This window comes from Amphiprion ocellaris, chromosome 2, assembly GCF_022539595.1.
Source record: "Amphiprion ocellaris isolate individual 3 ecotype Okinawa chromosome 2, ASM2253959v1, whole genome shotgun sequence".
Classification (NCBI taxonomy): Eukaryota; Metazoa; Chordata; class Actinopteri; family Pomacentridae; genus Amphiprion; species Amphiprion ocellaris.
Window position 1 is genome coordinate 4,201,302 of NC_072767.1, and position 25,924 is coordinate 4,227,225.

General features: G+C 38.3%; 1 protein-coding gene across 6 annotated transcripts in view; it reads left to right on the top strand.

The window, feature by feature from the left end:
• The window catches only part of zfr2 (zinc finger RNA binding protein 2), a 48,575-nt gene extending 23,350 nt beyond the window's left edge, over positions 1-25,225 (top strand). For 4 of the 6 annotated variants that reach the window (XM_055018808.1, XM_055018810.1, XM_055018816.1 and 1 more), the window contains exons 5-19: positions 345-673; positions 1,804-1,992; positions 2,216-2,480; positions 4,789-5,000; positions 5,307-5,426; positions 9,298-9,449; positions 11,548-11,677; positions 13,195-13,430; positions 14,279-14,447; positions 15,541-15,715; positions 18,722-18,810; positions 21,103-21,198; positions 22,174-22,285; positions 22,821-22,918; positions 23,734-25,225. In XM_055018808.1, coding sequence (XP_054874783.1) covers positions 345-673; positions 1,804-1,992; positions 2,216-2,480; positions 4,789-5,000; positions 5,307-5,426; positions 9,298-9,449; positions 11,548-11,677; positions 13,195-13,430; positions 14,279-14,447; positions 15,541-15,715; positions 18,722-18,810; positions 21,103-21,198; positions 22,174-22,285; positions 22,821-22,918; positions 23,734-23,907 — 2,546 coding nt within the window. In that variant the 3' untranslated portion in view covers positions 23,908-25,225. The remainder of the gene's footprint in view (positions 1-344; positions 674-1,803; positions 1,993-2,215; positions 2,481-4,788; positions 5,001-5,306; positions 5,427-9,297; positions 9,450-11,547; positions 11,678-13,194; positions 13,431-14,278; positions 14,448-15,540; positions 15,716-18,721; positions 18,811-21,102; positions 21,199-22,173; positions 22,286-22,820; positions 22,919-23,733) is intronic. The other 2 variants (XM_055018814.1, XM_055018819.1) reach the window with 1 other exon arrangement.
• The last annotated feature ends 699 nt before the right edge of the window (positions 25,226-25,924 follow it).

Below are 25,924 nucleotides of genomic sequence, written 5' to 3' on the forward strand. Positions count from 1 at the left end.
ATTTGCTTTATTTTGGTAGATTTTTTTTTGTGAATGTTCTTAAGAAACATTTTTTTTTAACATTTCTTTATTCCACCAAAAAATGTTCGAAATGTGAACATCAGAAGTTTCACTGTGAAAATATATATTTTTTCCACATTTTCAAACTTTAAAACGGGTCAATTTTGACCTGCAGGACGACACGAGGGTTAAAAGGTGACATCAGAGCAGATTGGACGTCCTCCCTGGTGAAACTGAAATGCAGCTTCCTGCTCGTGTTCCTGCTGCATGTTCGTGTTCGACCCACATCCTGCTGCCTTTTTCTCTTCTTATCTTCGCTAACTCTCCCTCCTCTTCCCCCTCAGGCATCAGCTACTCCAGTTATGATTCAATCGGCTACTGCTCCGCTTCCACCCCCTCCTATTACCAGCCAGCTCAGCAGACTCTGTCCCAGTCGCAGCCTCCACCGCAGCAGCCGCAGCAGCAGCCGCAGCCGCCCATCCAGCCGCCACCCAAGCAGCTGACCAGCTCGTCCTGGAGCAACTCGGGCAGCAACATGGTGACGGCTCCGACCGGAAACACGTACAAAAAGCCCACGTTTCACCAGAGCAAGCTGCAGAAGCCGAAAGGGCCTCCCAAGCAGCCGCAGCTTCATTACTGTGACATTTGCAAGATCAGCTGTGCAGGCCCTCAGGTAGGCGATTAAGAATAACACGGAGCCGAAACAACAAGATCCTGCCTTTTGAAAGGGTTTCAGCACATCATATAAATGGATGGATGTAAATATATTAGAATATTTTATGCAACCGTATGAAGCACATACACTAAAAACACATTAATGATGTCTAGACTGTATTTATGATTAATTTAATGCCATCTTCACTGAAACAAACTGCTTTTCTTTTAAAAATAAGGACATTTCTGAGTGACCCCAGACTTGTGAATGATGGTGAAGATGAATTAAAGTTGCTCTACGGTAGTTAAAGTTGATATTATTAGTTGAAGTTGCTCTAAATGAGTTAAAGTTGCTCTGTATTATTTAAAGTTGCTCTGTATTATTTAAAGTTGCTCCAAAAGAGTTAAAGTTGCTCTAAATGAGTTAAAATTGCTCTATATTAGTTAAAGTATATATTTTTTAAAGTTGCTCAAAAATGATTTATAGTTGCTCAAACATGGGTTATAGTTCCTTTATATTAATTAAAATTGCTCTAAAGGAGTTAAAAGCTGCTGTATTTTAGTAAAAATTGCTCTATGTAAACTGCTTTTCTTTTAAAAATAAAGACATTTCTAAGTGACCCCAAACTTTTGAACGGTAGTGTACATGAATTAAAGTTGCTCTATATTAGCTAAAGTTGACAGTATTAGTTAAAGTTGCTCTACATTAATTAAAGTTTCTCTACATTAATTAAAGTTACTCTAAATGAGTTAAAGTTGCTCTATATTAGTTAAAGTAGATCTATATTATTTAAAGTTTGCTCAAACATGAGTTACAGTTCCTCTACATTATTTAAAGTTGCTCTATATTATTTAAAGTTGCTCTACATTAATTAAAATTGCTCAAACATGGGTTACAGTTCCTCTATATTAATTAAAGGAGTTAAAGGTTGCTCTGTTTTAGTAAAAATTGCTCTATGTAAACTGCTTTTCTTTTAACCCTTTGATGCGCAACATGAGTCAAAAGTGACCCAAATCCAATGGAAAATGGGTATCTCCTGACCCACACTGTCCATCAAAGGGTTACAAACAAGGACATTTCTAAGACTTCTGAACAGTGGTGTAATCTGATGCTTTATCCTGCACGCTCCTTTGATTTTTCTGCACTAGACGTACCGTGAGCACCTCGAGGGCCAGAAGCATAAGAAAAAAGAAGCAGCCCTAAAGTCTGGGGGTCAAACGGGGACCAGCAACGGGCCGAGAGGGGTCCAGACTCAGTTACGCTGCGAGCTGTGCGACGTTTCCTGCACCGGAGTGGACGCCTACGCTGCACACATCCGTGGGGCCAAACACCAAAAGGTTAGCAGAGACACGATGCCTTTTTTTTTCTCCTCCTTTTATTCTCACAGAATGCCGCCAGTTGACGCGCTTTAACGTCTGGACACGACTGTGGTGTTCTCATGTGATGTTCCGTCTGAGCTGCCAAGTGCTGGAACAAAACCTCCCCCGAGGGATTTTGGGATGAGATTAAATGTCAGCAGCCTCACGTGGTCGTGTCTCTCTGTGTCTCTTTGTCGGAAAGGTGGTGAAACTTCACACCAAGCTTGGCAAACCTATACCTTCCACTGAGCCAGTGCTGGTGAATTCTGCTCCGGTTGTCACGACCACGACAGCTGGGAAGCCTCCTGTCTCCTCCTCCTCCTCCTCTTCCTCCTCCTCCTCGACTCCTGCTTCGGCCTCGACCGTCTCGACTCCTGCTGTAACACCCAAACAAGTCCCCGTACACACCGTGGCCAAAACAGCACCGCCGCTCAAGAAACCAGCTCCTTCCAAAATCACTGTCATTTGTAAGTTTGTCGAGTTGTTCTGCAGATAAGTAGCAACAGTTTTCCTCCTAATCCGACCCATTTTTACGTCAGATATTCACGGATCCAGATTACTGTTCTTATAATAATATTTACTATCTAACACAACCAAACAGTAAAAATTTTACACCTACATTCAGCTTAAAAACACCATTTTAACAGCTTTCATTTGATTGTTTACGGTGGGGTTTTTTGCACGATATTAACCCTGCTGTTGTCCTCATTTACAGGCACCAAAAAATACTGTTTCCTTGTCTGAAAAAAATTCAGAAATTCAGCAAAAAAAGTTCCCCAAATTTCTGAAAATTTGCAAAACCTTCAGGAAGAAAATTCCAATAATTCCTTAAGTTTCCCTTAAAAGGTTTATTTAAAAAAAAAAAAAATCCCCCAAATTTGACCAGAAAATTCTTGTAAATATTTTCAAAAAATTAGTAAAAATCTTCCAAAAAATCCTAAAATTATCTAAAGTGATTACATATATATCAGTAAAACTTCTAATATTTTCTTTAAGAACATTCACATAAAAATCAACCAAAATCCAGCGAAATTCGCTGGATTTGGTTGATTTTTTTGTGAATGTTCTTAAGAAACATTTTTAACATTTCTTTTTTTCCACCAAAAAATTTTCAAAGATTTCCCAAAAATATAGAAAATGTGGACATCAGAAGTTTCGCTGTGAAAATATATTTTTTTCCACATTTTCAAACTTTAAAACGGGTCAGTTTTGACTCGCAGGACGACATGAGGTTTAACAAAGTGAGATATTAAATAGCTTCTTTTCACCGTTGGCACAAACAAAACACATTAAAATGCAGTTTCAGACACTAACTGTACTTTATGAACGTCTGTAAAATTACAATAATTAAAAATAATGCAAAAGAAATAATAATAAATTAACTAATATGATGAAAATTAATCACATTCCATTAGCAATGTCTCAACAAATGCACATATAACACCCATGCTCTTTAAACTTCTCTGTTTGGTTGATTTTAATGAGTTTACTTTAAATGTTTAAGCCTTAAGCCTGCACTTTATCAACCAGTAATTATTATTATTATTATTGCTTCGATCCTTGGTGCAGAACAACAAACTGAGAACATCTTGGCCGACTGAAACTCTACATTCAGTCAGCTGGAAAACAAAATTGTCCGTTTATTTATAGATGAACTACATGAGTGCATCCTTATTAGCCTACATGAATTATAAATAAGCATAAAAAGCGCATATTTGCAGCATATTCAATCATTTAAACCTCGTTATTTTATACTGAAACGATAAGAATGTGTGTTTGATAAACTTTAAGGATGTTCGACCTAGAATTCCCACAATGGTTCAGCTGCAAACTTTCCCTTTTTTTTTCCAAAACACTTCAGGGAAAGGTATTTCTGAAAGCATTTGAGGCAAGAAATAATCTGTGCAGCAGCTGAATCTGTCCTCGTTTTAGGTCACCGACGGCTAGTTTAGAAGTTTGAGGAAAGTTTCACGATGCGTAGAATCTCCGCACGCCGCATTGAATTTGCATAAAGTAGAAGTAAGTCTACTTTATGCAAATGACCTCCGGGTAAACACACCGGATCACAGCTTGAAACACGCTACATGTTGCATGCTGGTCCGGTTGCGGTGCATTTCCAGTGTTCTTTATTCTATTGTTATTATTATAACTTGTCTTTCAAGATGAAATGTCTGTTCTTGGTCTCAGATTTTGTAAAATAAATTTCCCCAAAAAATGCGACTTATAGTCCAGTGCTACTTATATATGTTTTTGTTCTTATTCATGATGCATTTTTTGACTGGTGCAACTTGTACTCCGGAGCGATTTATAGTCCGAAAAATACGGTGTATTACATGGATACATTCTATGTTGCTGTGATTTCTGCCATGAATTTTTTCAAGCTTTCATCCCTCGGAAATGATACAACTGAGCAGCCTTGGAGGAGCATTCTGAGTGCTTTTCTTGTTTTGTTTTTTTTTTTGTTTTATTTTTTATGCTTTACAAATTCTTTTCAAGATTTGTCCTTCAATGTTGATAAGCTGTTGTGACATTCCATGATGAGCGACAACAGATAGAAAGAGGCGACAAAATCGGAGCCAAAATGGCACATTTTAATATATTTATTTAATCAGGAATTGGTTTAAAACAATAGTAATAGCAACTATCATAAAAATACAGAATATCAGATCTCCTGAAACTTGTGTATTAGCTTTTACAACTTACCTTGTTTCACCAAACAAGTGGGAAATGTGTCATTCATTAAATAATCTCTGCATCACCTGGCCTTCTTCACAGCCAACAAGCCAACCAGCGCTCCAGCTGCGCCTCCAGCTGCAGCTCCAGCGTCAGCGTCGGTTGTTGCAGCAGCAGCAGCAGCAGCAGCAAAACAGGAAGAACCTGCGCAGCTGTCGGTCCAGAAGATGGAGCCTCAGAGTGAAGACGAGGACGGAGACAGAGCTGGAGGACAGGGGGACATCCAGCCGGTGGGACACGACTACGTAGAGGAGGTAGGCAGAAAATAGTCACGTCCCGTCAGTACAGTTAGCTGGATCCGACCCCTGCTGCTGGTGTCTGTTTATTTGCTGGCAAACATGAAAGCTAAGTCATATTTTGATTTTATATTCATGTTTATGTACTTTGTCCTGCATGGGAATCTACAGAAATCAAGTGAACACAGCAAGTTTTTAACAGTAATTACTGCAGGATGTTGTTGGAAATTTTTGTATAAAGAGCTGCATTTATCCAGATGATGTTAATGTTGAAGTGGTGCTCTCGTGTTGTTGTAAATATTTACCTGAACTGTGTTTTTTCAGGTCCGTAACAATGACGGAAAAGTGATCCGATTCCACTGTAAACTGTGCGAGTGCAGCTTCAACGACCCCAACGCTAAAGACATGCACCTGAAGGGGAGAAGGCACCGACTGCAGTACAAAGTAAGGAAGTTCTCTTTTTTTATTCTTTATTTTACCAGGTAAGATCAGTTGAGAACAATTTCCCATTTACAATGATGACCTGGCAAGAGGCCCCAGCAGGAAGAAAGATAACAAACAATACATACACAAAACATGACACACAAGTGTTTAAACAGAGATTAAAAACACCCTAAATTAATGCTAGAAATTCAGTGAAAACATTCAGCTGTGCAGTGGTCAAAAAGTGTCTGCTGCAGCTTCTGCTTAAAAGTGTAAAGTGATGGAAGTGATGACAGTTTCAGGGATTTTTGGAGGGAATTCCAATCGATCGCTGCAGCAAAGCAAAAGGAATTCTGGCCAAAGACAGTGCAAACCTTGGGGGTAGAGTGTGTTATGAAATCACTGGACCTCAGGTGGTAGTTATTATAGAGGGGTGTAGGAGGTTGGAGAGGTACTGAGGGGTCTTCTCTGATAGGGTCTGGTAGATGAGTAGAAGCCAGGGTTGGAGTCGCCTGCTGTAAAGGGAGGGCCAACCCACCAGTTAGTAAAGGTCACAATGGTGGGTGGAGAAAGGTGCACCTGTAGCAAGATGGATGGCTGAATGATGGAGGACATCAAGCCTGTTAAGGGCCACTTAGGGGCCATTTTATAGATGACATGGCTGTAGTCGAACATGGGGAGGATGGTCATCTTCACAAGAGTGTTTTTGGCAATGTAAAGGAGGCCTTATTACGGTAAAGGAACCCCAGTCTGGATTTGATTTTAGCCTGTAGGATGTTGATGTGAGGAATGAAAGAGAGTGAAGAGTCCAGCCGGAGGCTAAGGTACTTGTAGGAGTTGACGAACTCCAGATCTGAGCCATCTGCACAGGTGATCAAAGATCACCTGTAGGGGGGGCTGGAGACACTGTTTGTCCAGTTGAATAGCATACATTTTGTTTTCTTAGAACTGAAGCGCAAGTGAAGGTCCTGAAAAGACTCTTGGATTGAAGTAAGGCTGAATTGAAGGGTAGATGCAGCAGAGTGAAGTGATTGGCCAGTCGAGGACAATAACTCACAATAAAAGGACAACAGGTAACAATAAAAGGACAGCAGGTAACAATAAAAGGACAACAGGTAACAATGAAAGGACAATAGATCACAAAAAAGGACAACAGGTAACAATAAAAGGACAATGAGTAACAATAAAAGGACAACAGGTAACAATGAAAGGACAATAGATCACAATAAAAGGACAACAGGTAACAATAAAAGGACAATAAGTAACAATAAAAGGACAACAGGTAACAATAAAAGGACAGCAGGTAACAATAAAAGGACAGCAGGTAACAATAAAAGGACAACAGGTAACAATAAAAGGACAATAAGTAACAATAAAAGGACAGCAGGTAACAATAAAAGGACAACAGGTAACAATAAAAGGACAGCAGGTAACAATAAAAGGACAGCAGGTAACAATAAAAGGACAACAGGTAACAATAAAAGGACAATAAGTAACAATAAAAGGACAGCAGGTAACAATAAAAGGACAATAGGTAACAATAAAAGGACAACAGGTAACAATGAAAGGACAATAGATCACAATGAAAGGACAATAGATCACAATAAAAGGACAGCAGGTAACAATAAAAGGACAACAGGTAACAATAAAAGGACAATAAGTGACAATAAAAGGACAGCAGGTAACAATAAAAGGACAACAGGTAACTATGAAAGGACAATAGATCACAATAAAAGGACAACACGTAACAATAAAAGGACAATAGGTCCAATAGGTTTGACTGTTGTCTGGACATGAATTTTGTCTCAATAGCTTAAATGAATCAAGTGTTTCTCTGATGTCACTCATACTGCAAATGCCTTTAGTGATGTATATTTATGTCTCTGTTGTCCATTAAGCCTCTGAACACCAGTGGGTGTTGTTTTGTTCCTTTTGCTATTTTTTTGCTTTTCTATAGAAACAGCACAACCAGGAAAAATGAGAGCGAATTTAAAAATGTCTTTTGTGCGCTTTGACAAAGCTATAATGCCCTAAATCATAAAGAATGGGAAAACCAAAAGTTTAAACACAGCCTGCAGTTCAACCAAAGTCCAAGAAGTTTTATCGCCTAACTATTGATAACAGCTGAGTCACCAATAGCTTCACAGTTGTGCCAAGGAGTGCAGAATTATTATTTTTTTTTTAACGGAATCTGTTCAGTGCAAATGCTTAATTTTTTTGTGATTTTTTTTTTTTTTTTTTTTTAAATGAGACGTAGATTCAAGAGATTTTGTTGGAATATCACAATTGTATGCTTAGATATTGGTTCCCTTTTGATTTGCTGTCTTCCATGCTAAACATCGCCAGCACTACAGGACGGTTTTCTGCAGGTTTTACTCACCGCTCAGCACAACAAACATGGACCGCGCTCTCACCAGCTCTCCTGCGGTACCACAATTAAATCAGCTGTACCAAAACAATAAGAATGCCGAACCAACATCTGGGACACCGAGCAGGACAATAAGCAAACACAAAACAATAAAATATCTGACCAAATAATCAACCCAATAAGATCCAAGGCACAACATAAACAATAAAATAATAAACAAAATAAAGTGAATGCAAATGAACACAATCATACACAAATCCGATGCTCCAATATTTATTTTAGTATTACTTCACCAAGGAAAGCGGTGGAGTTACGTGACAATCAGCATTTCTCTTTGAATCTGTCTGTCCTGTACAACATCACTCACAAATGGACTAACGGATTTGGATGGAATTTTCAGTTAAGGTCAGAAATGACACAAGGACCAAATGATTAGATTTTGGCAGTGATGCAGCTTATAGTCTGGATGCACGGATTTGTCAAGGATTCCCACTGCAAGACATAGTGGTCGGCACAGCGTCACTGTAACCGTGACAACAAGTGAACGCTGCGTCAGTTCTCTGCTGACCATCATGTGATCCTACTGCAAATCCACCGCTGCTGACTTATCGGAAGCGGTGGATTTACAAGGAACAATTTATTGATTGATTAAATTGTGGGGGTGTTTCTGAGTCCCATCAATTTCCGCCACCTGCTGCATATTTAGGTCAGACAATTCACGCACACATGCATAGCACACGCCTGTGTTCAACGCCAGGTCAGAGAATGAACAGTCTTGGCGGAATATTACGCTCTCTGAGAGCTTTTCTTGTTGATATATATTTTAAGGCTTTATAAATCCTCCCCACACACCTCACATCACCGCAGAGCAGCACTATGCAGCGATCAGACGTCTGTGTGAGACGGACAGACCAGATACTGAATGCTGCTATACTATATGCACTATACTCAGGGGAGACAGAGGAGACTGATGCTACGGTCGCTGAGCCAATCAGAGCCCAGCGCTGTACACTACGCATTTTATTTACATTAAATATTCTTTTAATATGTTTTTTTGCATATTTTTTTTAGATTGTTTTACGTTTTTTAGGCTAGAAAATGCTTATTTTACTGCAAAAATTATTAAAATAATGTAGCGATGGCAGAGCTGGTCTGTGACTGAACTGTGGTGCTGCAATGCACCATGGGAGTTTGGGGTGTTAGGGGTTTAAATGTCATTATTGTGGTTTATGTTCGTGTTCCAGTGTTGTTAGTGTTTGCGTTTTATTGTGTTTTTGTGGTGTAGTCAGCCTAGTTAGTTTGGTTAAGTGTCATGTTGTTAGGACCATGAGTTTAATGACTTCCTGCCACATTTAAATCATAGTCTGTGTCAAATTAAAAGCATCCTCCAATTATCTGTCCTCCAGTTTTGCTTCCAAAGCAGCTTGCTACAATAAGTAGCAAGTAAAGTACACGAACACCTGTGCACCAACATTATCCTGACGTGCTCCTTACGTTTGTTCTGTCCTGTCTGTCCGTCTGCAGAAGAAAGTGAACCCAGAGCTTCCTGTGGAGATTAAGCCCAGCAACAGAGCCAGGAAGCTGCAGGAGAGCAAACTGAAGAAGCAGAAGCAGAAGGCGGTTCTGAAGAGGCAGCGAGACGACGAGCAGCGCTGGCACATGGAGATGAGGTCAGGGTTAGTCACCTCCTCCTCCTGTTCCCGCTCTGACGTCAGACGTGCAGGTTTACTGAGTCAGCAGAGAACAGACTGAAAAGAACAAGATGATGATGGATCACTACATGAAAAATCAACCAGGCCTGTATTAGACAGTTACTATGACAAAAAATATGTGTCTGGTATCAAAATTGAGCTAAATATGACCCTTTCATTGTCTCTAACTTGTTCTGACCAACCACCAATCACACATGCTGATATGAGCCTTGAAAGTTTACCCAGAATGCACTTCCTCAGGCCCATATCGTCACACTTCCACCTCCGTGCTTCACTGTCTGGACTATCCATTCACTGTGGTACTACTGGTCAGAAAAGACACAAAATGACCACAAATAGACTCAATATGACCACAAAAAAGCACGAAAATACCACAAAGAGACACACAGTCACCCTTACAGTTTACCCAAAATGTTCTTTTTAAAGGTTTCTCTGTTGAATTATCAGAAAACAGAAACACGTCGTCCAGGGAACCAATGATTGTTTCTATGACTCTGTCATTAAACTGCTGCAGTTTTACTGTTCAACTGTGATCAAAAGGTGGTTATAGGTCAAAAATGAGATTTAGATTTCTTTTTTTGTGTCTGGTTTTGTTGTTTTGTGCTTCTCTTCCATTTTTGTCCCTTTTCTGTCATTGTGCGTCAGTTTTGTGTTGTTTTGTGTGTTTTTGGGAGAGTTTTTTTTCTCGTGGTCATTTATTTGTCGTTTTTTGTCATTTAGCGTCTCTTTTTCTGTTTTGTGCCTCGTTTTTCTCACTTAGTGACATTTTGCGTCTCATTTGTCTTGTTTTGTGGCTTGGTTTCTTGTTTAGTGTAACGTTTTGATTGTTTTACACGTCATTGAGACAGTTTAGTCTCTTTGTGACATGAAACTATGATACATCCTATAATACTGGTGCTCAGAAGTTGGTATAGACCTAAAACTTGATTTAGATTTGTCTTTTGTGTCTGGTTTTGTTGTTTTATGCTCATCTTTGCCATTTTTGTCCCTTTTCTGTCATTGTACATCAGTTTTGTGTGTCATTTTGACATTTTTCTTTGTAGTCATTTTTTTGCTGTTTTTTTTCTCTCTTTTCCTGTTTTGTGCCTCATTTTTCTTATTTAGTGACATTTTGTATCTGGCTTTTTGCATTTTATGTCACCTTTGACTGTTTTTTTGTGTGATTTTGTCTTGTTTTGTGTCCCATTTTTCTTGTTTAGTGTAAAGTTTTGATTGTTTTACATGTCTTTGGGACAGTTTTGTCTCTTTGTGACATGAAACTATGATGTATCCCATAATACTGATGCTCAAAGTTGGTCATAGAAACATTTAACAAACCGATGACAAACTGAAGATTGTGACATCTGGAGTGGATGTAAAACGGCTGCAATTTTTAACGGAGCGTAAATGTGTTTTTCAGCCTTAAAAATCTGTGTATTTTGGTACTTACGAAGTTATGAGGCTCAGAAATGATGAAAAAAGTAATTAAAAGGCTCAAATTTCGACCCACACTCATATACTTCAAGACCTGTAATTTAGAAAATATCCTTCGTAGAATGGTAAAATTATGCATCGTTTTAGTAAATATATTGAAGTTATTGTACATAAAAAATCAACTGATTCTGAGGAGGTCAGGTGGGAACTTTGATCAAATTTGGTTGATTATATATGGAATATTTCAGATGCATTTATACATTTTATACTCATATTGGATGTACTGAAGTTGGCTTACTTGCACGTGTGGAAATGTCACTTCATGCCTTGTTTTGACATTTTTATACAGGTTTCTTAGATTTTTCTTGACTCTTCTTGTCACTGGTTACTCACATAATCTTTATTCTTTGTGGAAATAAAATTCACTAAGTCCCAAATTCACCATTAAATTCAATGCAATGGTTTTATATCTGATTCGGCTCCACTTCAGTAATTTTTTTCTATATGAATTCTGTAAGTCCTCTGATAATAATTCCTTTCTATGATCAGAATAAGTGCTTTATCCCAGTGCTTTTTGTGGTTCACAGTCTACTTTTAATCGCAGCTATAATCAGTCCCTGTTGGAATAAAGGAATTTTAATGTTTGCAGCCGGCGGTATGAGGAGGACATGTACTGGAGGAGGATGGAGGAGGAGCAGATGTACTGGGGGGAGCAGAGACGCAGGATGGCGCCTCCACCTCTGATGAGTCGCCCCGGGATACCGGTGCCCCCTCTACTGGTGAGCGGCGGCACTGCAGCCTTTTCACCTATTAATCTTTGTGTAGTCCTGTTTTGTTTTTGTTTTTTTTAAATGTGGAAAAAAATATATTTTCAACGTGAAACTTCTGATGTCCACATTTTCATTATTTTTTGGGAAATTTTTGAACATTTTTTGGTGGGGAAAAAAACTGTTAAAAAATATTTCTTTAAAAACATTCACAAAAAATCAACCACAATCCAGTGAATTTCGCTGGATTGTGGCTGATTTTTTGCGGGTCAAAATTGACCCATTTTAAAGTCTGAAAATGTGGGGAAAAAAATAATAATTTCACAGTGAAACTTCTGATGTCCACATTTTTAGGAAATCTTTGAACATTAAAGCAGCAAAGGGGGAAATGTGCAAATATATACAAAAATGGAATATGCCTGCACTGGCCACTTTATTAGGTACAACTGATAAAGTCTAACGCAATCTTATACTTTAAAGAAGCTTCTGTGCATTATAAGTCTACTTTAAATTCATTATTGTTCAATCAGACCTTATTTATATAGTACTTTTCATACAAATGAAATGCAGCACAGAAAGAAAAATGCAATAAAACAGTACAAGCAACCCCCAAAGTCATATTATGAATAAAAACAGACTCTAAAACACAGGAAGGAACTGAGGAATCACTATCATATACAACAACAGATGAGACACAAATAAGCTAGATAAATAAATATCTTGAAATAAAAACGTCTATTACTAGGTCAACAAAGATAAAAACAAAATCCGAAATGCTAAAAATGAAGCGATAAGCTGTACATTAAATAGGCTAAAATGTGTAAATAAGTGAATAAATAGAGAAATAAATGAATAAAATTAGTCCTAAGGAGAGTAATGAATAAATAAAATCTTTCTAAAAAGCTGGCTCTTGAGTTTGCTTTTAAAAATATCAACCTTGTGCTGCTCTCAGGTTTTTCCAGAGATATGGGCCATAATTTAAAGAAGCTAAAATGTAGGTTTTTATTCTGCCTTTAGGTTTAATTACTGAGGTCCTAGTGTGCGGTGGCTATGCATTGCATTGCTTCATATTTAAAGAGAATTCTTGATATTTTGTCCAACACATTCACATAAATATATTAGGAACACTTTAAACTGAAATGCAATCCACTACCCGCTATGACCTCAGTAATAAAAATATAGTAGAATTACCACCTTTTTTTCCCACAACAAAAACTGATAATTTAGAAGCTTTGCAACAGTAGAATTTATTGCAGAGCTGTTGAGTTGCATTACAGTAGATTTCACAGGTGTTTTTAAAAAAGTGACCAGTGAATGAAGTTGTAGAAATTCAAATATTCCACAGATTCTACTGAATATGGAAAATAATGATAATTCACAGGGTTAATTTATATGTAGGAAAGTCCTGATGTTGCTCACATTTCTGTATGTGTAGAAAGAAGTTGATTTTGTACAGAGACTTTGTAAATGTACAGAATATTCCTGATTGAAAATGTCCAAAATGCAACCTTTCTTCTCTCTTTCTTCAGTCCTGTGTGCGTCGGCCTGACTCCCCTGATGACCGCCACATCATGGCCAAACACTCGACCATCTACCCGGTGGAGGAGGAGCTGCAGGCCGTTCAGAGGATCGTCTCCCACTCAGAGAGAGCTCTGAAGCTGGTGTCCGACTCCCTGCTGGAGAAGGAAACGCCAGCTTCTCCTCCTGCTGCTGCTGCTGCTGCTCCTGCTGCTGATACTGACACTGAAGGCGGAGAAGAAAAAGGGTAAAAAGATGATTCACATTTTTATCTGTCAGTAAGAACAGGATGTCTGTGATGACCGTGTGGGTTTTTAACGTGTGCATACAAGAGGTTTATAGTGTTTTTGTGGCCGACAAGGTTCTAAATGTGGAGCTGCAGATGTACCAACAAGTAAAAATTAGTGGTGGGACGCGATTATATAGATTAATCTAATTAATTACAGGCTTTGTAATTAATTTATCGCAATCAATCGCATTTTTGTTAACTAGAAATATTTGATACAATAAGTAAAGTCAATATTAATTCAAATAACTTTAAGTTGATAAATAGATACATATTTATCATTTTGAATTTAAATTATTAAAATTAATACAATTTTAAAATGGGACATATAGAAAAAAGGAAAGTAAAGTATAAAACAAAAGAACTAGGCAGTTTAAAAATTACAGACTGAAGATTAAAAGTTAGAAATTAAAACATTAAAGACGGCATCACACCAAAGAACTAGGCAGCTTGAATTGACATAAAGCAAGAGAACACAATAACATAAACAGGTAAATAGTACTTAAACGCAGAATAAAACACTAAAACTAATTAAAGCTAAACATCCATCAAGGTGCAGCTTCACACTCAAAAAATACTATTAAAAAAATTTAAATTCACAAAATGCGCTACACAGAAAGCTAAAATAATTAGCATCAGAGCTAAAAACTTACAATACAAAGCATATATAATTAGCTTAAGTTACTAGCCTACACAGCTAATATAACTATTATTAAAAGTCTCTGAGGTGCTGCATGTTTTTTTGCAGCTTCACGCTATAAAACCATCAGCTCTGACTCTTTACTTTGGCCTGTTTTTATCTCTAACAGCACTGAGAACTCGGCCCGGCTGCTGAAAGGTGTGATGAGAGTCGGCATCCTGGCCAAAGGTCTTCTGCTTCGCGGGGACAGAAACGTGGAGCTCATTCTGCTGACAGCTAAGAAACCTACAATCTCATTACTGAAGAGCATCGCTAAGCAGCTGCCCAAGGAGCTGGCGGTAAGCCCACCTCACCGACAGACTCTTCGTTTAGGACACACTTTCCACTTTCCATGCTGTGTGGGAGGGAACTTTACCAGATTTATAACATTTACTGTTTAAAAAGGAACTGAAACCAAATTTTCTTACAGGAAAAAAAGGGTAATTTATTCGATAAACACCGTGTCTGTCAGGTGCTGCAGATATTTAAAAAGAGGAAATTAGTCTTTGTCGTGCAGCATCTTATGACTTGTGTCATAAGACCTGGATTTACAGGGAGTGAATCCGCAAGTTAAAAAAAGAAAAGTTTTCACCGTTAATGCTTCTGTTATGGAGGAGGAAAACTATATTTTGGCAAAATACAGTTCCACAGCAGAAATATTACATCTTAACTGGGTTTATCTCAAACACTAGAGCAGTTCTTTTGTCATTTGTGAACATGTAAAGCATCTCCAAAGCCAGAAATAAGAGCAGTTTGTCCTCCGCTTGTGTATTTATGAGTTAACTTTTGGCATTTTAGCTTTCTGTGGATATCCAGCTCAGTATTTGCTGGCTAATAAATTAATTTTTAAACCTTCACTCAGTCATTGTGGGTAAGAAAGAGCCCCGAGGACAGAACATCTTTGTGGATCCTAGCTTTGGGAGACATTTTTCCATGTTCACACATGACTAAGCTGCCTCGAGGCTGAAGAGAAAAACCCATTTTTAAAAAAAATTGCTTCCAATCTGAGAATATCCAGGGTTGTGATGTGCTGTAACTCTTCTTCCCTCCTGCTTTAGCCGTAATGAGTGTTTGATTAAAGCTGCTTTTCACTGATCTTTAGATTTACTGCCTGGTTATGACACCTGAATCCTACAGAGTGAGATGGGACTCTTTAACCGCCCCCTTTTCTTTAACCACTAAAACTACCATTAATGACAAAATAATGAGATTATTTTAGTCTTTGTGACTTTATTTAAACACATTAACCGAATCCCCATTAACTTAAGGGGTAAAATTAAGGTAAAAGAGTCTGTATTGCCCTTTAGAATCGCCAAACGAGGCTGTTGTTTGCCCCTACTACACCCTACCTCCTCTGTAGTGAGTAATCCCAAGTGTCCTTTTAACCGGCAGACATTTTCTGAAGATCAGTATGAGGTGCAGGCTCACCCCGAGGAGGCGAACATCGTCATAATTTCAAGCAAGGAGCCCAAAATGCAGGTGACGATTTCTCTCACCTCGCCGCTGATGAGGGAGGACCCTGCTGCTGAGAAGGACAAGCAGGCAGGAGGAAAAGCGGCTGAGAAAGGTTAGAGAAGCCAAAGCTTTCAGTACCAGACCACCAAATGTTAGCAAATGTGTGTAATGCACTTATATATATATATTTATATATACTCCCCCCTCTTTGCTCCACCCTTCCACCCATTAGCGGCCTAAATTTTAGGCTGAGAAATTACTTATAACATCAGGTGGGACTGTAACCAAGCCCACATTTGAGATTTCTTTTCTTTAACCCCTTAAAATAAGAATTAAAAGTCACACATTCATTTGTCCCACTCTTTTCATTTCCCCATTTTTTGCAGCTACACTAGTTCCCTCCCCCAATTTCTTTATTTCTTTTCCACGACATGGGAATCAAAAGCCGGGCTCTCCGACCTTTCTGTGCCACTAGGGTGTGTGTTTATTTCATGAACACACGCTCGGATGGTTTTAAACCTTTCGGATCCTTTAATGACAGATTATCACTGTTCAGATAATGCCCAGGGATGGAAAAAAAAGTTCAAATGATGTTGTTTTTTTTTAATATAAATAGACTCAGGAGAAGTTTTGCTTCTGGTTGCATTTCGGCGATGCTTCAATCGAGGGGATTTTGAGGTCCAGCGACTTCCCATTTCCTCGTCCCTCATCCCTGCGTGTTAAAGCGGCATTATCAGTGACGAGGTGCTGGAGTGTCTTTTTAGCGCCTCACAATGATCAATAATGAAGTCATATTAAGATTAAACCAGTGAATTTATCGCTGTTCTTCCCCCTCGTTCGACTGTAAAGATAATTTTCTGGGATCATTGTGCTGCCGACACTCCGCCGCCTGCATTCTGATGTGTTCTTTCCCCGTTTGGAAAACATGGTAGGAATGTTTTCTGTGGCTGCTGTCTTTTGTTATTTTACTTTTTTTCTTATGTTTTGTTTGGGTTTGTTGATCAGTGCCCCCGATTCTGTATCAGCAGATCTAGGCAAGCTGAGGGGCTCGTGTGAAGGCCACACTGGTACCACTGAGAAGAGAGTAAATTCACCAGTTTGTCCACATTTATCAAGCTTTTCAGAGAAGGAAAACCCTCTCGTTGAGTCACCAGAGAGGCTGGAGCGCAGCTAAAAAGCCCTCTGAGAGGTGTGATAAATGTGGCTCTGTGATTCTGAGTGGTATGGTAGTGTAGACTTCAACAACAATGAGGTGGCTTTGTCTTTTTGTTTTCTGTATTTCCCCTCTAAGAAGGCTTAATCTCCTGTGTTGTTGCTGCAGTTCTAGTGAACATGGAAGTGTGGAAAGCCCCACGGCTGACCTCTTACTTCATCACGGCCATCAGTAACCACATCGACTGTTCTGGAGAAAACCTGTCATTTGTCATGTTTAGGTTGTCAGACTTACAAAAATGTGTCCTCAGACTCTGTCCACTGTTTGTTTTCTTTTCTTTTCTTTTATAAACTCATGAACATCTAAATCCAACACAGACCCATGTCAGATTTAAGTTCTGCTAATGAAACTAATCTTGGACAAAGATTTATCAAACTGCTTTTATTATCTTAAAATACTGAGAAGAGCTCTGGAGAAGTTTCCTTTTAAACACGATTGCAGAAGATTAATTCTAAAACTTGATCGGTTACGTCCGTGTTTCAGTTTATCTAAAGATCTGATTTATTCATCTTTGCGTCAGTCGGCTTCTTGTGCAAATGCAAAAATGAGGAAATCCACAACGTTCGGAGTTCATCGACTTTAACCCTCGTGTCGTCCTGCGGGTCAAAATTGACCCATTTTAAAGTTTGAAAATGTGCGAAAATAATAAGAATTTCACAGTGAAACTTCTGATGTCCACATTTTTGGCAAATCTTTGAACATTTTATGGTGGAAAAAAAAAGAAATGTTAAAATGTTTCTTCAGAACATTCACATAAAAATCAACCAAAATCCAGCGAGTTTCGCTGCACTTTGGTTGATTTTTATGTGAATGTTCTTAAAGAAAATAGTAGAAGTTTTACTGATATATATGTAATCACTTTAGATATTTTTAGGATTTTTTGGAAGATTTTTACTCATTTTTGAAAACATTTACAGGAATTTTCTTGACAAATTTGGGGGATTTAAAAAAAAAAAAACTTTTAAGGAATTATTGGAATTTTCTTCCTCCAGGTTTTGCAAATTTTCAGAAATTTGGGGAATTTTTTTGCTGAATTTTTGGATTTTTTTCAGACAAGGAAACAATATTTTTTGGTGCCTGTAAATGAAGACAACAGGAGGGTTAAGTCTTAAAGTAAATATTTTAAATATTGAAGGATTTGATATTGGTGCCATTTTGTTGTTGTAAATAATAAAATATCTTAAAAATGCCTAAAAACAAAGATTGCATTTGTTTTTAGATGATTACACTGACATATGTGCAGTAAAAAAGGGAATGGCTTCAGTTTGCTTCATTTGCTTCTTTCTCACGATGAATATTTTGACATGTCAGCAGGAAAAGCTCAGATGTAAATAATAACATTAGAGATGAATCTGTTGCATTTTACGTGTTCGAGCCCATGAAACACCTAAATGTAATGCAGAGATTGGGAATTTTATTAGTTACATCTCTGTTCGACAAGTCAAAATGTTTTTAAAAGAAAGAGGCATCAAAACAGGATGAGAAACTGTCATCTTAAGCTAGAAATTAGATAAAAACTCCACCACTCTTCTCTCTGAATCACTTGGATTTCCCTCTTTTTTACATGCGCCTGTAACCTTCCACTCTAAATTCAACTTTGGTGCTATTTGACTACTTTTTTTTTTTTTTTTTTGCTATTTTCTGACTCAGAAATTGTGTAAAACCAAAAATTTCTGTTCCTATTTGAAGCTTTCCTTGTTCTTTCATATCTTCCACTCATTATTTTTCAAACAAAACAAACTTAAACCAAGCAGAGAATTTTTGAAGGGAAATGTTTCGTCACGTGAGGCACACATGAACTTCCAGTGATTATCTCATTCCTGACATCTACAGTTAATGTTTTCATGTGGGTTTTACTCTAGTTTTTACTGTAAGTCATGAGTCAGTTTGTGTTATTTCCAACAGGTTTGCCTGAGAAGGATCCTCCTGATCTGCTGAATAAGAAGAAATGTCTGGAATATCTGGCTGCCCTGCGTCACGCCAAATGGTTTCAGGTAAATGCATCACAAGAGCTGAGAGCATCTGTTTGAAAATAATAATATAAATTAAAGCTGCAAGCAGCGTTGAACGGGCCTTTGCACACCCACGCATGTCGGGACGTGGCAGAAATTTCAAGGAGTTGACACTTAGCCGACCAATCTCAAGGATTATGTCACAAAGTTTCTGGCAATGATACATGCAGACGTAATGACTACAACTTCCTGTTACCAGTAGTTGGCGCTATGACTGACTCACTTTTGGAATGTGGATGTCCAGCATATGAAATTTTGGGCAGACTGGATCATGTGCAGCTGAGATTTAAACACTTCAGTTGTCATGTCATGTCAAAAGCAGAAAGAATAATTTTATTTTCAACTTTTCCTGAGCTGTAATGTGCTGTTCTGTGGGCTTATATAAACAAATCTAACCTGAACATTGTGATATTTCTCTAAAATGACTTCATTCTACATGTCTAGTTTAAAAAAAATCTTCAAAAATAAACCATTAACCTAACCTGATTCTGCAAAAAACATAAAATTCTGAACTCCTCTGTGCATTCGTGAAGTTTTTAGTGATTCAGCTGTGACCAACGATCATTAACAAAAAATGATTACGAAATTCCACTGAACAGATGGTAGACAAGTAAGAAAAAGTGAAAATAGAAGTAATAGATCATCGAAAGTAGGTAGAATCTCCATTTCAGCCCAGAAATTGCTATTCGGGCCAGCCCTGTTTTTTTTTTTTTTGTTTTTTGTTTTTTTTGTTTTTTTAAAAAACATTTTTGTAAAAATAAAAATCAAAAAATGTAATTATTTGTTACATATTAACTGTGTCACACTGTACAGGAGACATTTTTCTGCTTCTAAATGCTTGTGTTTCCATAGAGGTGATAAATAATCCACACTGAGGAAACTGTTTGGGGTTTAGATGGTTAAAGTCCAGGAGTTTATAAATTAATTATTAAAATGTATGAATTTATCATCGAACGGGCGCCACATGCAGATCTAAAGAGGTCACTGCTGCAAACGAACGAGGACAGAAGATAAATCCAGACTGTCGACTCAGCAGAGACGATAATAAGTAAGAAAAGACAGGAGATTAAATATATGAAAGCAACAAAATGCCTCAGAGCTTTAATACATTATACTTCATTTCATTCTGAATTGTCAAATGAGTTTTCCTTCAAATAAAAACAGACAATTCTACCATAAATTGATGCAGAAAATGCACAAATTGGTGCTAAAAAATCCACCAGACTCCAGGAAATGAAGTGTTAAATGCTGTTTTTACACCTGAGCTTCACTGTTGTGGAATTTCAGAAACTCACAGCAAGAAATTCAACATTTTTGTAAGAAACTGCTGTTTAAAAACATACAACAGGAATTGATGTTTTAGTGATAGGACAGGATTCTGCTGGATGTGTAGCTCTGCAGAAAACAAACGAATATGTTTTATTAGTCTAATGTTCAGTCTTTGGGTCATGTTTTGTTCCTCTTCCGTCATCATCCATTGTTTGCCAAGTGTGACTTGCACTATCACTAAGAATATTTTGGCAACATAACAAGGAAATTTCTCCATAATTGAGGGAATTTTTGTAGTTTTTCTGGCTGTTCAAAACAAAATAAGACAGAAATATTGTTGCAGTTTTTGTGTCATTAAAGACTCCTCTCATGAAGCAAAGCAAATCTGTAAATTTTTAATTATTCCTCCTGTCGTCCTGCGGGTCAAAATTGACTTGTTTTAAAGTTTGAAAAAATTGGGAAAAAAAAAAAATTTCACAGTGAAACTTCCGATGTCCACATTTTCTACATTTTTGGGAAATCTTTGAACATTTTTTGGTGGAAAAAAAGAAATGTTAAAAATGTTTCTTAAAAACATTCACAAAAAAATCTACCAAAATCCAGCGAATTTTGTTGGATTTTGGTTGATTTTTATGTGAATATTCTTAAAGAAAATATTAGAAGTTTTACTGATATATATGGAATCACTTCAGATATTTTTAGGATTTTTTTGGAAGATTTTTACTCATTTTTACAAGAATTTTCTTACCAAATTTGAGGGATTTTTTTAAAATAAAACTTTTAAGGAAAACTTTTAATTATTGGAATTTTCTTTCTGAAGGTTTTGCAAATTTTCTGAAATTTGGGGAATTTTTTGCTAAATTTTTGGATTTTTCACAGAGAAGGGAACAATATTTTTTGGTGCCCGTAAATGAGGACAACAGGAGGATTAAACTAATGTATTATATGTGAAATAAAAGCCTTTTTATTGTTATTTGAGGTCTTTTTTTTCTTTAATTTGTGAAGGCTCGTGCTAACGGCCTGCAGTCCTGTGTGATCATCATTCGGGTGCTGAGAGATTTATGCCAGCGGGTTCCTACCTGGGGGAAGATGCCCTGCTGGGTGAGTAGATTCAGCTATCTGTTAAGTTCTCATTTTTAATTTTGTTTTGTAGTGATGTCAGTCTTCTGTGGAGTTGGTTTTGTAAGATATTCTGTCTTTTTTATTGTCCTGTGTGTGTGTTTCTGCTGGCAGCATCATAAAAACTATATTTGCAAGCAGTCATACCTCAGTCTGAGTCAATAAATGATCAGTATTTTTGCGTGAAGTGATAGTTTAGGCAAAACAAACATCCTAATCAGAGGGCTGAACTACGAAGCAAGTTCTACATAGCCGAGCCTTGTTTGTGGAAGTCGACTCGACAAAAACTAAAGCCTCAGTCAGAGATAGCAAAGGAGGTTCTCAACTTTCTTTATCTCAGACTTTCTGCCTCAAAGTATGTGCACGTTCACATAAAAGGAAGTCGTTTAACATGACTCGTCTTCTGTTTTGTTCTTAAGAAACATTTTTAACATTTCTTTTTTTTCACCAAAAAATGTTTTCCCAAAAATGTTGAAAATGTGGACATCAGAAGTTTCAGTGTGAAAATATATTTTTTTGCACATTTTCAAACTTTAAAACGGGTCAATTTTGACCCACAGACTGACAGGAGGGTTAAAACAAGTCCCTCCATCTGCTGAAATGTCACTTGTTAAGTGAATTTATCTTAAATCAAGTGGGATGAGACATTTTGACAAAAAATAACTCTTGGTAAGATTTAGAGTTTTTGCAGTGCATGCAAACTTTCCACCCAAACGAATCCTACTGTCGTTATTCTGAGGGAACACTGAAGCTGCATCCTCTGTTTAGCTCCACCAACACGGTTTTCACTAGTTTGAAGAAATCCAAACAACCCAGAGTGTTTTTTTTTTTTTTTCTCTTTATAGCAGAATGATGCTGAGGTGCTGTCTGGCTGAGGGAAACTAAATATCTGCAGACTTCAATCTGCAATATGGAGCGTCTCTTTGCATCATCTTTGCTCTGGTTTTCTCTGTGCAGGCGATGGAGCTGCTGGTGGAGAAGGTGATCAGCAGCGCTACAGGTCCACTGAGTCCAGGAGAAGCCATGCGCAGAGTCCTGGAGTGCATCTCTACAGGGATCCTGCTGCCAGGTGAAACATGCAACAAGCACATTAGCCGCTCTATGAATGCAAGTTAGGGATGATAGCAAATAGGCGTCTTAAGAATTGCTCTCCCAGTGTGTCTCCACCAGAAATACTGGTCAGTTTAACAGTCATTATTAGGCTATTGTGCCTGCTTGTTGTAAATCAGGACGTTGTAAAGTAAAACTGATGAATTTTCATAAAACCAGCGAGGTTTGGCTGCATTTTGATCATTTAAATGAAAGTCAGATCATATGTGAGCAGTGTCAGAATAAACTAACCACGTTTTTCCTTAAAACGGGTTAATTTTGACCCGCAGGACGACACCAGGGTTAAAGAGCATCCTCAGTACAGAGGTTTAATCACTTCAAGAGAAAGTTGTTTTTGTCTTTTGAGGTATTTTTTTAATCTCCTGTTCATTCTTCTGTGATGCTACTCAGTAACCCTGTGTCAAGCCTGAAAGCTGTGAAGGGATTCACACATTTGTTCATTTTTACATCTTTTATTGGTTGTTTTTGACTGGTTTTCTCGCCTCTTTCCACAGATGGACCAGGTCTGATGGATCCCTGTGAGAAGGAGCAGACGGATGCTTTGGAGAGCATGGTGCTTCAGGCCCGGGAGGATATAACGGCCAGCGCACAGGTACGAAAACGCTGCATTTACCACCCATCTCAATACACAGGCTTTCTGCAGGGCATTAAAAAGCATTAATAATCATTAAGTTGATTTTGCAAAAATTAAGGCCTTAAATGGCATTAAAAATCATTCAATTTGATTCTCAGTGGCATTAAAAATTCTTTCTGCAGTTTTCAAGAAAATATTTGACAATAATAATATATAATTATAGACTGCGATTCGTCAGATATGTGCATCTACGTAAACATGCTGAAGCATTGCGATAATTGTTCCAGCCAGTTGGGTACAGTTGCCAAAAACTGCATGTTTTCAAAGTGGCTGGCAGACTGGACCAGGAAAATGGCTAGAAAACGTGGATTTCAGAGAATGACTGCAGCCCGTTGGTGGTCAGGGCTGGTTTCCAGATTCAGAAATAGTGAAATGAGGGGACAGTTTTCATATAAAAACCATCTTTTACAAAAACAAACCCTGGGGGCGCCTGAATAGCTCAGCGGGTTAAACGGATGACTCATGTACGGGGGTTTCCCTGATGCAGGGGCGCGGGTTCGATTCCCGCCTCCGTCGCTTTGTCTTCCCCCCCACTCTTCTCCCTCCTTTCCTGTCTGTCCCTCGCTGCATCTATCAAAATAAAGCCGAAAAAGGCCAAAAAAAAAACTTGTAATTTGTTGAGTTCACGGTCGTGGCATTAAACATTTTACAGTATAGCATTAAAATGGCATTAAAAAGCATTAAATTTGACTGGCTGATTTCTGCAGAAACCCTGATTCAATAAAGTGTCGCCTGCAGCTCTGCAAACTTTTGGATGCTGTCTCTCCTTCCAGCACGCTCTGCGGCTGCTGGCTTTCCGTCAGATCCACAAGGTCCTGGGCATGGAGTCGCTGCCGGCGTCCAAAGCCGGCGCTCGCAACCGCAAACGCCGACGGGACGGGAGCGAGGCGGGCGAGGGCGAAGGCGAGGGCAAGAAGGACAAGAAGGAGGAAGCAGCGAGCGCTTGACCTCCGCATCGAGGCGTTTGCTAGCTTAGAGACTGGTAGAATGTCACCAATTTAAACTCTTTTCGTATCTTCAACAAAACAATCTTAACACGCAGCTATACACATATGAATATAACTTTGACTCTACGTGTTACATGTCTACCCTTGAATTAAGAGGAATAAGGCGTGGCAGGAGGAGCTTTAGGGACTGAAGGAGTCTGAGGATCTGAACTGCAATTCCTTCACCCGTCTAGTGATTTCATGCAGAAGTAGCGTATTTCAAAGTGTGCAGAGTAAATCAGCTCAGTGAAAAAACACAACAGAAACCATGTCTATTACTGATCATTCCATTTCAGCACACTAACTACTGACCATCCCTCCCTCGTTTGTTCCCACTGCAGGTGTTGTTTTCTATGATATTAAAAGCTCCAGTACAGTTTAAACATCAGCACCATAAGCTTTATTTTCAGCTTTTGAGAAGAAATAAAAGACTGAACTCTGCTGCTCTTCGGGCCGGTTCGATTTTACCACCTAATGCATGACGCTCTGCTGAAATGAGAATAAGAAAGAGACGGCGGCTTCAGAGGAAACCGACGACGTTCGCTGTGCCTAAAGACGACACAGAGGAAGCGATTATAGCGCGACGTCGCTGGTGAGACATTTCGTGGGGAGATTAGACTCAAGACTTCCAACCAAAGGCCCGAAACACACTAAAAATAGCTTCCCCCTGAAAAAAATATGTCAGAAAACCCACGAACTCTGCAAAAAATTTGCGTAGCGTCCCCTCCAAGGTCACACTGGAGAGCAGATCTGCAGAGAGGGACGTCTCGTACTGCACAGTAGCATGCCGAGGGAATGAAGCACTTAAGAAATGACAATGTATGCAGCCATAGTTTCATCATTTAAAGAATATGCCTCATGAACTTCTTTTGCTTTCTTCTTCCAGAGTGAGGAGAGAAGCTTTAGTCGGAAACATAAGACTGAATATCTGCTGTAAAGATCAAACTGCTCTCGTCCTTTTTCACTTTCTTCCTTGTGCCTGCAACATGTTTTGTGTTCCAGAAGGACTGAGTCTGCTTAGTACTGTATTCATCTGATTTCACGAGGAAGGGACTGATGCACAACGGCGGCTTAAAAGTTGATGTGAGAGAATTATTGTGCATTTTTAGTTTCATATTCATTTAAGAGTATGACTAATTTTATTTCCGAAGGATGTCGCAGTCCGTTTTGTATCGTTTTGACGGGAAAGTGTGAACGTTGCTGTCCTATTATTTGAATGTGTTTGTAGTGTTGCCTAAAATTAAGGGGAGATATTAAAGAAAAAGACACTTTTAAGCCATTTTGTCTCCGGTTTTGTTTTGTCAGCAGTTTTTCTGCACCACGAAAAAAACGGAATTATGAGTTATTTGTTATTTGGGACACAAAACTTAATTCTATTAAATATTTGGGCTGAATTTTGAGAATTTATCTTGTTTTCAGACCTGGGCAGTTTTGTATTTTCACCCTCTAAAGGACCATCTGAGCTTGGAGCCATTTTAAAGGTAAAATATCTGCAGAAATAAAACTTCTACAGCACTTATTTTGGTGAGAGCACAGACAGAATAGTTTCCAGTAGATCTAAATGGTTTAATAGCTCCAATGGAGGATTATTTTATTTTATTTTATTTTTTTTTGGCCCTTGAAAATGGGAAAAAAAAGTGCTAAGTTTGCAAACGAGGGTGGTTTTGTGGCCCCAGAAAGTTCCTGTAAATGTGTAGAAATGCAAGTGTCCATATCTCCTACTAAAAATACAGTCATTGGTCCCTATTTAGAGTATATTTATTGTACTATTCAGTGAGACAAAATTACCTTAATGTCATGTACGCTGAACACGGGCTGAATTTTGAGAATTTTGATGGTTTTCAGACCTAAGAACTTTTGTATTTTCACTCTCTAAAGGAACATCTGAGCTGGGAAGCCATTTTAAAGGTTCAATATCTCAAAAAAAAATTGCTTCAACAGCCATGAAAGTCGGTGAGGACACAGAATAGTTTCCAGT